The sequence below is a fragment of the Setaria viridis genome, chromosome 8, assembly GCF_005286985.2.
Source record: "Setaria viridis chromosome 8, Setaria_viridis_v4.0, whole genome shotgun sequence".
Taxonomy (NCBI): Eukaryota; Viridiplantae; Streptophyta; class Magnoliopsida; order Poales; family Poaceae; genus Setaria; species Setaria viridis.
Genome location: NC_048270.2, coordinates 12,918,469 through 12,933,666, shown reverse-complemented (window position 1 = coordinate 12,933,666; position 15,198 = coordinate 12,918,469). Strand labels below are relative to the sequence as shown.

Here is a 15,198-nt window from a genome sequence, read left to right as displayed (position 1 = left end):
CCGATTTGTTCACAAATTATAAATTGCCAATGGAAAGATTGATATGTTAGTGTTGATTTTTTTTAATATTATGTGTGCTCATTTTGTATATTTGTAAAGGATTGATTTCTTTTAGTGCACAATGATGTACAGGATGTACAGGAGGCTGTATAATGATGTACGGTTTGAGAGTAATGAATTCTTTCCGATCTACCAATTTGTACCTATTTGCACGCTGTTGTGCATCGATGTATCGATATGAACTCGTCCAGATGGAAGATAGCATATAATACACTGGTGGGAGCACAAATTTCTGTTAAAAATTACTGTGGAAGAGCAAAGGTTGCTGAAGCACATAGGAAAGTGGGAAAGGAGACGTTGGAGGAGTGCAGGAAAGTAAAAAAGGTGCCGATCTCACGTGAAACGAAGTAAGGGCCTGTTTGGTTATGGGTGCTTATTTATAAGTTGCTTATTGTAGTTGCTTATTTATAAGTCTAGGTGTTTGGTTTGGGTTGCTTATATGATTGGTATTGACATATTTACCCATGCCATCCCATTTTCCTCTACCCCTGAAATGACCCAGCTCCTACCCCTTGGTTTGGGCAGCGGCGGGGTGCGAGCGGCGGGCGGCCGGCGGCGGGTGCGCGGCACGGAGGCGGGTGGGAGCGGCGGCGGCGGGCGGGAGCAGCTGACGAGATGGAAAATGGGCGGCGGGCTCGAGCCCACTGGACGCGCCGCCTGCTTCTCCCCCGACGGGCGCCGAAGGCTCGATTCGTACAGCGGGCGCCCCTCCGCTCGTCCAGATCCAGCGACGGCGCGGGAGGAGGAGCAACGAGATCCAGCGGGCGGGCGGGAGCGGCAGCGGGTGGCGTGGGAGCGGGCGGCGAGCGGCGCGAAGGCCGGCGGTGAGCGGGCGGCGGGCGGGCGGGAGCGGCGGCGGGCGGCGCGGAGGCGGCGGGCGGGCGGGAGCTGCGGCGGGCGGGCGGGAGCGGGCGGCGAGCGGGCGGGAGCGGCGGCGCGCGGGCGGGAGCGGGCGGCGAGCGGCGTGGAGGCGGGCGGCGCGCGGGCGGCGGGCGGACGGGAGCGGCGGCGGGTGGCGCGGAGGCGGCCGGCGGGCGGGAGCGGCGGCGGGCGGCGTGCCGGCGGCCGGCGGAAGCGGCGCCAGGCAGTGGTGACGGGAGAGAGAAGAGAGAAAGGGGAGAGAGGAGAGAGAATGAGGGTAGGAGGAGTAAAAGTGCTCCATAAGCAACTATAAGCAACCCAAAAGTTGCTTATTTGCTTATGCATAAGCAACTTATAAGCAACTCTATAAGCAAGAGTGTTTGGGTTATAAGCAACTTATTTGCTTATTTATAAGTTGCTTATTTATAAGCAATGCTAACCAAACAGGCCCTAAGTTCAAACAGGCCCTAAGTTTAACCAAACAGGCCCTAAGTTTATGTCAACCTGTTTCGTTTCACCTTGCTAACTTGTTAAATTTTATTATACTTTAGTCCCTAAGGTGCCAAACAAACTTGTTAAATTTTACTATAGTTCCTAAAGTGCCAAACAGACTTGCTTATGTGACTAAACTTTAGTGCTAAACTTTAATCCATAAATTACCAAGAGGTTGCTTATGGGGATTAAAGTGTACCCTAAACACCTCCTACCCTCGTTTTATGGCCTGTCCATGACCCTCTCTCCCACGCATCCACCCGTCTCGATCCGTTTCTACCTCCCGTTCCATTCCCCGCCGCCGCCGCACCTTCCGCCCTCCCCGCCGCTGCACTCGCCACCCGGCCCCCTCTCGTCTAACACCCGCCACCGTCACCCTCCTCGCCCCTCCGTATGCCTCCGCCACCACGCTCCCCCTTCTCCGGCCTCAACCACGACAACGTGCCCCGCCTCTCCCTCAACTCCGCCGCCCCTCCCCACGCCTCCGCTGTTGCAGTCGACCCCAACCCGCAGCGCATGCCGAGTCCACTCCTCCAACCACCACCACTCCATGTCCGGCTCCACCCACGCCGGGCCGCCCGCCTGCCGCCACTCCCGTCCTCCCCAGCACCCAAGGAAAAAGGTAGGGGTAGCAATATTTAGGGGTAATATAGTCATTGTTCAAGTCATTAAATACTATTTAGTCCCTACATCTAAATAGGGAGACTAAACTTTAATCCCTCACTAAAGAAATAAGAAAGGAAACCAAACACAGCCTATCTTTATATCAATCGGGCTAGGACAAATTCCTGACATGTAACAATTCGTATACATATTGAATGCATCCACGAGAAACAAAGTCTCACACATCTAGAAACACAATGAGCGGCAGGATATCTTCCATTATGGAGGTGTTTAGAAGGAGGGGGCTAAATTTTAGCCCCCGTCAAATCGAATGTTTGGACACTAATTAGGAGTATTAAACCTAGACTAATTACAAAACTAATTACACAACCCCTAGGCTAAATCGCGAGACGAATCTATTAAGCCTAATTAGTCCATGATTTGACAATGTGGTGCTACAGTAACCATTCACTAATGATAGATTAATTAGGCTTAATAGATTCATCTCGCGATTTAGCCTAGGGGTTCTGCAATTAGTTTTGTAATTAGCTTATGTTTAGTTCTCCTAATTAGTATCTGAACATCCGATGTGATAGGGCTAAAGTTTAACCCCTCCTCCTAAACACCCCTTATAGTTGACGGGTGTGCTTTCGATTTTTTTTCAAATTAATTTGGTAAAGTTACACTGCCCCAGTTTGGGTGGGGTGGGGTCTACGATCACGCTACCAAACGACCAAAGTACGAAATGTGCTGTAGCAGATGCCTTAGCTTTTCATGACAACCTCGGATCACAGATCACACGGTCGCCACGCTCATGCTCTGCCGCACATGCACTGGCCTGTCCACTTGTGCGGCATGCCGGCAGCCGCCCAAGTGGTGGCATCGTTGGTTCTCAAACAATGTGTGCCCACAATGGCCATTACCGTGGGAGCAAGTCAGGATCATGAGATACAGCGGGCACAACGAGAATCTTGCACCTGATTGCCTGATTCCTCCCTCACGCCGGTTCAGGATCTTTGCAACTGGGTCTGCGTCAGTCCATGGACCGGCCGGCCAGCTTTCACCAGCACACACGCGTCACGGAAATCCTGGTCATGGCTGCTAGAAGCACTTCAATCTAGAAACCGTTCCGTTATTAGCTAGGTTGCATGCATGTAAACTGTGTTTGATGTCGCATGTAAACTTTGTCTGATGTCACATGTTAGTATTTGTTTCATTTTGTTTTAACGCATAATTCTACTATTATACACTTGGACGATGCAAAAAAAAGAAAAAAATGGTAACTTATTCAAAAGAAGCACTTCAATTGAAAACGGGTATGAACTATTTCACAAAACCGTTTGTGTTGGATTCGGGGGGACGGACCCACACATAGAGCCAAGTGAGGCCACGGCTTATTTTTTTGGGCCTTTTATGTACTGTATAAACTGTATAGCAGACTCTCCAGTCAATTTGTGGGCTGGATCCGCCCCTGACTTTGCATTTGGAGTGACCTGAGTAGAGAATGCCAAAGAGGGTATTGAGCAGAGCTTTGGAGTTTGGACTAGACTCCTCGTGGCACCTCCCTCCATGGAAGATCACAAGCTAATCTCATATGAAACTACAATTTAGGATGAAGGCTTTAAGGCCGGAACATCAACACTGACAACACTTCATTATCTTTGTGCAAAATGGTAATTACAGGGATTCTGAAACCTGACCACAAACTTCTTTTGTTTTTTCAGAGCCGAAACCTGACCAGTGACCACACACCGACAATAAAGATGAAACCGTGAAACAGAATACAGGGGTGGGCAATGTACGTTTCTCAGGACCACATTATTACTACTTCACAATGGAGCGCCTTCAACTTCTGATGTCCTCCTCTCTTATGCAACAGAGTAGTTGCCAAGAGAGGTTCCTGGCAATCAAGCTCTAGTCCTCCATCCTCATGATGCAGCGCAGGCCCTCCCCCTTAAGCATCAGGTCGAAGGCCGTGTTGATCTCGGAGAACGGCACACTGTGGGTGATGAACTTCTCCACCTCGAGCTCCTACAGAGGATCCAACACCACAAGTTTGATCCATCAGAAATATGTCACATGAAACCATGAAGATTTCGGGATTCATGTTCTCTTAAATTCGGCGATTTCATGGTTATTACCTTCTTCATGTACATCTCCACGACATTGGGCAGGTCGGTGCGGGGCTTGTAGTTGCCGAAAAAGGTTCCCTTGAGAGTCTTCTCTTTCAGGAAGTTCATTGGGTGGGTCTTGAATTGGTCCTCCCTGTGCGGGACACCGACCAGCACGGCAACACCCCAGCCCTGCATTTGCATTTCAGAGAGCCCCTTTCAGGATTCCATTTTAAAGCGAATGGCTATATAACTGCACAACTATGGGTTGGCAGAGGATATACATCGTGAACACATTCGAAGGCAGAGATCATGGCGTTGACGTTGCCAGTGCACTCCACGCTGCGGTCGACGCCGCCATTGGTCATCTCTATGAGCACCTGGAACAACAATTAGCAGTGGATATCAGATACAAGTGTTCTCATGCAGTGGAACAAATGGTCACCATCAGTCTGATAAAGAACCCACCTCTTGCACTGGCTTGTCGTGGTCCTTGGGGTTCACAAAGTCAGTGCAGCCAAAATTCTTAGCTGAAAAATGGGATAAGTTGGTAAGTTCAGTGTACCATCAGGAACCTTATTCCAAACTGCGATTGTACCATTGAGCTGACAGCACTAACAGCAGGTCATACCTTGCTCATATTTTGCTGGGTTCAGGTCCACACCAATGATCCTTGATGCCCCAGCCAGCCTCGCACCTTCCATGGCCTAATCATGAGAAAACGTACAGCAATCAGCAAAAATTATAGCACATATATTCTGTCAAGCTGCAATTCTTTTAGAAGACAAAAAAAAAATCTTAAGATTGACACTTACAGCAAGGCCTACAGCTCCAAGACCGAAAATTGCCACAGTCGAACCCTTCACCGGTTTTGCGACATTGAGTGTTGCACCAAGACCTGCACCAAATGATCAGGTTTCAGTAACTAGAAGCATCCAAAAAGATTTTGCTCCCTGAAAAAATAATGGAATCAGAGGCCATCTTACCTGTTGAGATACCACAGCTGAGAACACAAACTTTGTCAAGAGGCGCCTCAGGGTTGATCTTGGCAAGGCACCCAACATGGATGACGGTGTACTCGCTGAAGGTGGATGTCCCAACAAAGTGGAAAATAGGCTGCCCGTTGATGGAGAAGCGGGACTTCCCATCGCCGATCATCACACCTCTGTCGACATTGATCCTGAGGAGGTCACACATGTTGCTCTCCTCTGACTTGCAGTGAGCACACTCCTTGCACTCACCGGTGAACACCGGGAGGACATGGTCGCCTGGTGCAAGCTCGGTCACACCCTCTCCAACGCTCTCCACAATGCTGAGAGCAAAATTAGTTTGAAAAAGATTTATTAGACAAATTTCATCTATCTAAGAGTATGCATAGTACTTATGAAATAATCCAGTCTAGTATTTAAGAGTTTGCATAGTATTTATGAAAATGGCAACATGATCCTGTATCAACAGAATTCGTCACACTCTGGTACAAAATACTCCAGTCTACTGAAATATGTCAGGAAATGAATAATATGCTTGTACTTGTAAAGGATGAAAGCACAAACAAATGAACAATGGAAGTAGAGTTTCCTAATCCAGAAGATAAAGAAAGTAATTAAATATTATCCTAGAAGGCCAGTTTGTGTGTGCTTGTGTCATGTGTGACGTTGTTATCTGAATCTGCACATGAGCCTTCACTGCTTTATACTACCAGTTCAGTAAAATATGCACACTTGCTTTCTTTAGCAATCAATCTTAAATCCTCTGGCAAATCAGCACTTGAAACGGATTGACTAACTATAACTAGCAATTGAGGCGCTAAAACTAGAATTTTTTAAAGACAAATACGACACAGAAGCACACATCGGATTCCACCTAGCACATAAAAAAACAGTGGAAGAGGCATGATGAAGAACAATTAGAACAGTAACAGCAGAACAAGACAGAGGCAGGAAGGTAACAGCATACCCTCCAGCTTCGTGTCCTAAGATCCTCGGGAACACCGGAGTTTGCCCCTGCACAGCAGCATAACCAAGTCAATCAGCCTCTGATCCTTGCTGTCGCTGTCTCCGATCACCATTAGCAACTCGAGAAACACTTGACGATGCATGAAAAAGATACCTTGGCCTCCCAGAAGTAGACGTCGGTGTGGCAGAGCGCGGTGTAGAGGATCTTGACGCGCACCTCCATGGCCTGCGGCGGCGCCACCTCCACCTCCTCGATCGACAGCGGCTTGCCGGCCTCCCATGCCACCGCGGCTGCAACCAGCAGACCCAAATCAGAACCAATTTAACTGACACCATCAATCGCTTGATCTTTGTGGCTGTTATATTCTGAGTTTCTGACAGAAGCAGAAAGCAAGAGGTGGAAGCAGACTGACCTTTGCACTTGATCACTTTCCCGGCGGTCGCCATTGACGCTCTCTCACAGTCTCCCTCCGTCTCCAAAAGAAACAACAGCTCGATGGATCACTCCAAGAACACGAGAACGGAACCCTCTCGCTACTGCTTCTTTGCACCCCTTTACACTTGGCTGATGATGTGTTGGTGAGGAAGAAAGCGGGGGAGGAGGGCGGTTTATATAGTGGTGATTGGCTGACACGGTTGCGAGCAGCTGCACTGGCTGGAGCGGCGCAGGGAGGAAGAAAGGCTCGGATTTTTTTAGTCACGGGAGAAAGAGATACCGGGGACCGGAGAGGCCACCGCTGCTTTCCGTATTCCGGCGCCTCCGCGATCGAGGCCGGGCCGGCCCCGCCGCGCGCCCGCCGGTTTCGGCCCCCGGCGGTTTCTTGGTTCCCCTGTTTCCATTTTCCAGCGGAGTGGACAAATGATGGTTACCTGCTGTGTGATCACGGCCGTCGATGGGCAATAGCATTTTGTCCGTTTCTTTACTTTACTCATAGAAGTTTGACATTCGCGTCACAAGATTTTACCATAAACACATGCAAAAATTGTACTGGATTTTTTATTCGATACAATATACATTTAATAAATGTTTTGAAAACATAAGTTAGTATCGAATGGCAGCTGAAAGAAGACTAATCTTCTTTTGCAGCCTACGTATAAATCGAGTGCCTCAAATGATGTTGTAAAGATTGGCTTCTTTTTCTTTGTGAAGGTGAAAATTGGTTTCATAGTTATTTTTATGCTAAAATGGTGCTTGGATGTGTGTGTTTTTCCAAAAAATGGTGCATTTTTGCCTTGTAAGAAACAAGACCAATTTGACTCAACAAAGGGCACTTGGCCCAACTAAAACGAATGGTGACAAATTTGAGTCAAAACAATTTTTAAATGAATTCCCAAATAAAGGAGCCATACTATACAAACTGCTTAGTATGGTGTTGACACCGGTTTTTGACCAAAATCAACCGATGTAGATAAGGTTCTGATAGCCGACGAAGGAGAGACAAACAGACCGTTGGTGACTTCGCGTTGACCAAGATCAACTGCAGGAGACAGGAGAAAGTCCGATCCAAGCGAAGTTGACTCAACCAAATAAGGGAAAGTGTGAAGACTTATCTTAGCTAGTTTTCAGAAATAGCTGTTATAGTCATGTCATAATCGACTAGAATTTTAGCTTGCTCCAGGGTATGAATATAAGCCCATGAGCTTTGTAATGAATAATCATCAATTAATCAATATAATTTTTCGGCGCTAGGACGCCAAAACCCTAGGAGTAGGAGTAGAGTAGTTTTGATGAGTTCCTTCCTGCACACACAGCTGCATCGGCTTCGATCTCAGGCGAGCTTGTAAGTACCATCACCCAGTCATCACGGCCTCTATCAAAACTTTCTATTCTGATATTCGGTTGTGTGGCTAGTTATCGAGTTATCTTACATTATAAGTAGAACTTTCTAGGCTTTGTCCAATATTCTGCTTGTCTTTGATGGTTGCTCACAGTTATCGAACGATTTAGATCTGGTTAGGTTGTCTACGTTGGCTCCCTTGCCTTGTTTAAGCATTCACCCCTTATCTAATCATATTGGCTAGTAGATCTTGCATGCTTTTACTGCTTTATATACGATAGATCTTTACCCTGCCCCTCGTATTGCTAACCGTCAAGCATTTGACGTCATCACACTATATTGAGAGCTGATGCTTCGGCTGGGTATCATCCATATCTCACTGAAGCATGATGATGTCATTGAGCCGATAGGGACACATACGAGACCTTGCTGCCGCAACCTTATTTGACTAAGTTAGTCGGCTGAAGTTAATGCCCTCTTACCGTGTTAACTTGTCTAAGTTCAATTACACGGTGATGACATTGATTAGGATTTCATTAGCTTAGTTAGCTCGTAAGCAGTAGGCAAGAGGTCCTTGCAACTATGTTCTAATCTCTTAGGTTAATAGATTAATGTTAATGCCCTCTTATTCGTGTTACCTTATCTAAGTTCAATTACACTTATTAAGATATTGGCTAGATCTGTTAGTCTATTTGGTGTGCGCACGGTTAGGAAGGGCTCCTTTTATAGCTGTTGTTTTTTAATGCTTTATTTTAGCCCGTTGGCTCATATAGTCGATGGCACATGCCATTAATGTTTTATTTATTTACAGCACATGATTATATTGAATAATTTGTCTGTCGTGGTGTTTATTCCAAGACCGCTACCCATGAGTTTGAAAGGCTTCGCCGCCGATCGGCTCAAGAATTTAATGTTTACCTTGTCAATTTTCAGGTCAAATTGACTGACACGCCTTGCACTGGAGTTAAGCAGATCTCGTAAGTACTCCGTGTTGTTCAACGCAGAAGCCTGAGGTTTAGATTTTACGTCAACATATGGCTCATTTATCTGGGAATTCAATTTAAAATTGTTTTGACTCAAATTTGACATCATTGGTTTCGGTTGGGCCAAGTGCCCTTTGTTGATTAAAATTGTTCCTTTTATATAGAGCCTCAATTTCCAAATCAAGCCATTAGTTCCATGATAGCACATCAAAGTCAAATGACACACTAGCACTGAACTATGGCGGATCCATCTGTATAGCCTAGAGAGGCTCTTCTACCTTTTTCTTCCTCTCCTTTCCTTCTTCTTACTCCGCCTTCTTTTTCTTTCTCCTCAAAATTTGACGAGGGATCAAGGGGTTTCATTGTTTGTAGAGAGGTAGGAGGGCTCAAACCCCCCGTCCTTAATTTCAAGAAAAAAGGCTGCTTTTTATTTATTGATCTTCTTAATGTAATATTTTTACTGTTGAATTGAATTATTAGAATGGTATCCTGATCTGGCACAGGGTATTATGAAAGGGCAATAAGTATGCATCAAGCTACAGACTCTGAACTATTGTTTGCATAATCCAAATAGAATGTTTTACATTGATGTTTTCAAGGTTACCACATTAGCAAGAATGAAAAAGCATGGTGTTTGAAATAACCATTCCAATTCATAATTTCACATTTTTATCTCCTGACATTAAATTTCATAACTCATGCATCAAGAGTTGGTATCCAGGTCAAGGTTGTTTCATATTTCGTTTTTGCTAAAATTTCGTTCCCAGGTGAAATTAACGAAATTCACTAAAAGATTGGAAAAAAATTATGAAAAGCGTTGATATTTTGAAACCATCGATCGGTTAAAAATAATTTTTTTCTTCATATTCACAAGCAGTGATATATTATTGGAAAAATTGTTAAATCATTGCACAACTGTTGTCTTATGGTTCGAGGTATAACACCTGATGGGTTAGTAAAGTACCGAAATATTTTTGAAGGATTTCAGCAGAATTTTGATGAAATTTAAATCCCTGGTTCCATCTAGATGAAGCTGGTACCTTTTTCTCTCACATTAAATTTTCAACCAATTAGCTAATGTGACACTATATTTAATATTTGCATGGTGTGTACTAATGGTTTTGCCTATAACATGCATGCATGGTGTATTTATAAAACGATACGAAATGTTAGTGCTGCTGATAAAACTGTGGTTCCCGTGAAAGAAAAATCTTGCGGAGGTCGAAGGATATATTCTCCCACATTCGGTCCTGGTATTCCGTTGGAGCTGAGCAGGACTCAGGCAGGGAAGGATACCCGGCCCCACGACGCAGCCAGAGTGCAGTAGGGCGACGGGTCAACGGCCGTGACGTGGCGTCTGGGTTAACTTGCTCGCACCGGCGCCGGGTGGGTTGGCAGAAACCAGGGCTGCCGGACCGGCGCCTCTGTCTGTGTGCCCTCTGGTGAACGAGCACACGATCCCATTCCCATCCACCGTCTTGTCGTCTTCCTTGCAGCATCCTAGCTTGACGCTTGACCACGGTTAGTTCCGCACCTCCGCTGTGGTTCTCGATCCTTTTTATATGTTTGGGTTTCAGGGTTTGGGTAGCAGGCCATCCAGTTAACACCGGGCTAAATAATGTCGGAGCAATTAAGCAACAAAACCAAAACCGGAGTACTAGCCGCCTTGATGGTAGCACGTGTCACATCGAATGTTTGATGCTAATTTAAAGTATTAAATATAAACTAATTACAAAACTAATTGCACAGATGGAGTCTAATTCGCGAGACGAATCTATTAAACCTAATTAGTTCATGATTTGACAATATGATGCTACAGTAACTATTTGCTAATGATGAATTAATTAGGCTTAATAGATTCATCTCGCGAATTAGCCCAGGGTTCTGCAATTAATTTTATAATTAGCTCATGTTTAGTTCTTGTAATTAGCATCTGAATATCGGATATGACACTGCTAAAGTTTAGCATCTAAATTTCCAAATACTCCCTAATTAGTTTAGTGCGAGTTGCAACAGCCAACAGCCACGCGCGCGTGCCCACGGTTGCCGCGCGTACCCGCTGCGCTGTTGCGTAGCGCTCTGCGAGACTTGCCGCCGGCCGGCCGGCTGGATACATACCATGCGCGTACACAGAGGCGGACCTGCAGCTGGAGGCGCATGTGTGCGCGGGTGTGTGGCACGCACGGGCGACACGGCCTGCAAGCAACGGTTAGTTAGATCCACTGCACAAAAGTCGAAAAGTGTTGAGAAAGCAAAATGCTGCACCCAAACACAACAGGGTACTACATGACACGTAGCAGACACTTGAAGGCGTGATTACTGTCGAAAAATTGAGGTCAACGAGTTTGCCGCAGGATGGAAGTACAGGAATACTAGTAGGCAGTTATCCAGCTAGGGATGGAAATGTGAAAATGGATATCCAAATTATTCGAATTCGCGCTAAAACGACAAATATGGATATCCGTATTCGTATCCGTGTGGTACTAAAATGGATACGTCCGAACCCGTTTTTCTTAATTTTCTCTATCCAATTCCACATTCGTATTCGAAAATATCCGACACTATTCGTTTCCGACCCTATGAAACTATTAGTTATCTCTGTAACTAATGATAAATGATGTTACTTTAAATATTAATAATGACAGTATATCATTACAACTATTCAACATTTATCTTTATAACTATTAGTTAATTATTTTAATTTTATTATTACTAATATTGTACCCATAAAACTATTTAAAATTTATCTCTAATTTTAGTGACCAATGTCATTAAATTTAATAATAAATATATGTGAATATTAATTTTATTTTTAAATACTCTAGTTTATCTATTTATTAAGAAAACATTTTTATACAATTTTTATTATTCATTGATAAATGTTTATATTTATTGAAATATATATTTATCCATATATTATTTTTTCATAGATAGCACTATTTCAAATAATTATTAATTAATGTAATATTTTTATGAGCGATTTGTGTTTGCACTAGTCAGGTACTCTAGTCTCTACTTGTATAAAAGTTTTGTTATTAAAAACTATCAACAAATAAAATAGGTAACTGTTATCTTCAAGCCGAGTAAATATCCGATGGATATCCGGATTCGACACATTCGTATTCGAAAACATCCGAATTCGTATTCGTATTCAACTTGAAATGTGGTAAAAAGTGCTATCCGGATCCGATTCCATGCGAATCCGATCCGAATTCTATCCCTGTATCCAGTGGCCGTTGTATTAGGTAGCGTTTGGTACAGGAGCGGACTAGGACGGAGTCGTCCCGTCCCGTGTTTGCTTCGGGAGTGAATAGAATGGAGCAGCTCTCGGTAGGAATATTCCTATAGATTTTAGGATGAGCTCATCCCAAAGAAAGAGGCGGACGGGCTCATCCCATTCGGATGGCGTGAGCTCCGTCTCGTGGGAAGCAGGCACTAGCGCACAACTTGGGCTGGCTGCGACCATTGCCATCTAGTTGCTCAGCTAGGAGGTAGAAGAACGGGGTGCGGATGGTAGACGGAGGTGTGGATGGGGGTGGCCTACACTGGACGAAGGGGTTGGCACTCCTCGTACTCATGCCAGCCCGAGCGCCGCTGTTGATGCGGATTCGGACGAGGCAAGGTTGGCCGGACCTGTTGCGCACGAGGGCGTTGAGCAACTCCAAGCAACTGGGTGCGGACCATCTGTGGACGACGCATGGCTGGAGGCGCGGATTGGAGCAGCTGCAGGCAACGGGGTGGTGGCTACTCGTGTGCTGCAGGTGCAGGGCGGTGGGAGAAAGAAGATAAGGGGAGGGGGCGGTTGTTTGACGGACAGGCAGCTGGGACCCACGCGACGGACACTAACAGAGTCTGTTACCCCTTCTTCTTTGTTCCTTCAATCAAACATAAAAATAAAACCGCTCCATCCCTCTAACCAAACATAGACATGGAGTAGCTCCATCCCTAAAATCAGGTATGGAACCGTTCCATCCTACATCGCTCTGCAACGAAACACACCTTTAGTTACAACTTACAAGAACCCAACTGAGTTGCGAAACTTCTCTTTGATAGAGCCACAGAGGCGCACAGCTCAGAGAACCCAGGTCTGAGGCAAGGTGTAGAGTGCCAAACTGTAAACTGGTGAACCGGTTGGAAAATTTTCAAACAAAAGCCTAGCGTGTGCTAAAGGTTTAGATTTTGCATTGAGCCTTGTCTTGTGCAAGATCCATCTGTTTCAAGAAAAGCACTATCTCTAGAACTGTTTATGAGAGGGCAGCATAGCTAGCACAAGCTAGGAACTTGAAGACACCACTAATATCCAGAATCAGTGGTTAGCCACACTGTAACGCTCAGAATTAGAAAGTTGGGAGATGCCCTTGTGTGTCAGCTCCCCCCCCCCCCCCCCCCCCCCCCCCCCCCGGATGGTGCACCAAGTTGCCTATATCCTGCATCCTTGGCTACAAGAAAGCAACACCACCTAATCCAATCGACGATAAGAAGGGCAAAGAAAGAGGTGAAGATATATTCTGCACTCTGATGCTAAGGCAGGCAGGTTCATACACCCAGCTAATCAGACACCCCTGAATCCTGAAGTGGAAGAGCTGTACGTGCAGACTGCAGCGCAATGGAGTCCGTCAAAGCATGTGCCGCGGGCAGGATTCGTTCTCTCTCTGATTAGTGTAGTGTTCCTTCCTTTTCGGGTCAGTTAGTATAGTTGTCCTCGCGGTGCGTGACCATAATTCATCAGGCCTCATCATGTAGGGGATCCACTACTGGAGAATGGAAAATTCGTCCAGACGGCTAGTTTTCCAAGAGCTACCTATGATCACCTGTGACCCCCTTTAGTACCGGTTGGGGATAACAACCGGTACCAAAGGTTCACTACTAGAAATATGAGCTCTCGTCCCTAGCGTTTGTACCGGTCACTTTTGGAACCGGTACTAATGGTAGTATTAGTACCGGTTCCAACGAATATTGCCTGGAACGCGTCCCGATAACCCGTTTAGTACCGGTTGGAGGCAACAACTGGTACTAAGGGTGCACATTAGTACCGGTTGGTGCCCTCAACCGGTACTAATGCTCCACCCACCCTCTAGTACCGTTGGTGGCAACAACTGGTAATAATTTTCTTTCTATAAATACCCTCCTCCTCCCTCCAGCTTGAGCCAAATCCTCCAGCTCAAGCTTGACCATATCCATGGCGAAATAGGGGAAGGTTTTGCCGGATTTGTGACCATTTCTTGGGATTTCACTCATTCAAGTGTTCTAAAGGTTAGAAACTTCATCTTCCCTTGATACATGGTTAGTATACTAAGTTTTATGCTTTAGAGCTAGAGTAATTTGTGATTTTTAGAATAAGGTACAATGGGGAAAATTTTCATTTATATGAATGTGTTATTTAGGGGATTTCACTCATGCAAATATTCTAAAGGTTAGAAACTTCATCCTCCCTTGATACATGGTTAGTATACTAACTTTTATGCTTTAGAGCTAGAGTAATTTGTGATTTTTAGAATAAGGTACAATGGGAAAATTTTTCATTTATATGAATATGTTATTTAGAGCTTATATTTGTGATTTGTAGAATAAGCTACAAATTTTTGGATGCCAATGCATATGTATATACTTAGAAAAGTTAGATTAAATATTTTAATTCTTACGCTTATACTTCAAAAACTAATTCATGTGTATATACTTAGAAAAAATTAGATTAAGTATTTCAATTCATATGCTTATACTTCAAAAATCAATCCATGTGTATATACTTAGAAAAATTAGATTAAGTATTTCAATTCATATGCTTATACTTCAAAAACCAATCCAAGTGTATATATTTAGACAAATTAGATTAAGTATTCAATTCATTTGGTTATACTTCAAAAACCAATCCATGTGTATATACTTAGAAAAATTAGATTAAATATTTCAATTCATTTGCTTATACTTCAAAAACAATTTTAGGTTATCAAATTGTAAGAAATAATGTTAATTTCTCGCTAATTCAAGAATTTTTCTATATTCTCTAGATAATTAACCACAGCTCGAGCTTCAACCTATCCATAGCGCCATAGGGGAGGTGCTGCCGGATTTGTGACCATTTCTTGGAGATTTCACTCATTCAAGTGTCCTAAAGATTAGAAACTTCATCCTCCCTTGATACATGGATAGTATACTTCAAAAACCAATCCATATGTATATACTTAGAAAAATTAGATTAAATATTTCAATTCATATACAGTTCGATTTTATTTGTTGTCCATACAGAAATTGTAAAAATGTGAAGGATTGCTCATCCAGAAAGACTGTTCACGCCACATATATAGTTCTGGATTCATGCCTAACTATTTTGTTTGGACCAAGCACGGGGAAAGAG

General features: G+C 44.5%; 1 protein-coding gene across 1 annotated transcript; it reads right to left on the bottom strand.

Moving 5' to 3' along the window:
• Positions 1-3,646: 3,646 nt before the first annotated feature.
• LOC117834143 (alcohol dehydrogenase 2) lies at positions 3,647-6,799 on the bottom strand. Its single transcript, XM_034713770.2, has 10 exons — positions 6,496-6,799; positions 6,237-6,373; positions 6,084-6,130; positions 5,114-5,439; positions 4,943-5,025; positions 4,759-4,834; positions 4,596-4,657; positions 4,412-4,507; positions 4,158-4,319; positions 3,647-4,047 (listed from the first exon to the last, which is right to left on the bottom strand). The coding sequence occupies exons 1-10, from the start codon at positions 6,527-6,529 to the stop codon at positions 3,931-3,933; spliced, it is 1,140 nt and encodes a 379-aa protein (XP_034569661.1). The 5' UTR covers positions 6,530-6,799; the 3' UTR covers positions 3,647-3,930.
• Positions 6,800-15,198: the final 8,399 nt, after the last annotated feature.

Coding starts and splice junctions, on each gene's coding strand:
- LOC117834143 (XM_034713770.2), bottom strand. CDS start 6,529: ATGGCGACCGCCGGGAAAGTGATCAAGTGCAAAG. Junction 6,131..6,236: donor TCTACTTCTGGGAGGCCAAG/GTATCTTTTTCA, acceptor GCTGCTGTGCAG/GGGCAAACTCCGGTGTTCCC. Junction 5,026..5,113: donor CAGCTGTGGTATCTCAACAG/GTAAGATGGCCT, acceptor CATTTGGTGCAG/GTCTTGGTGCAACACTCAAT.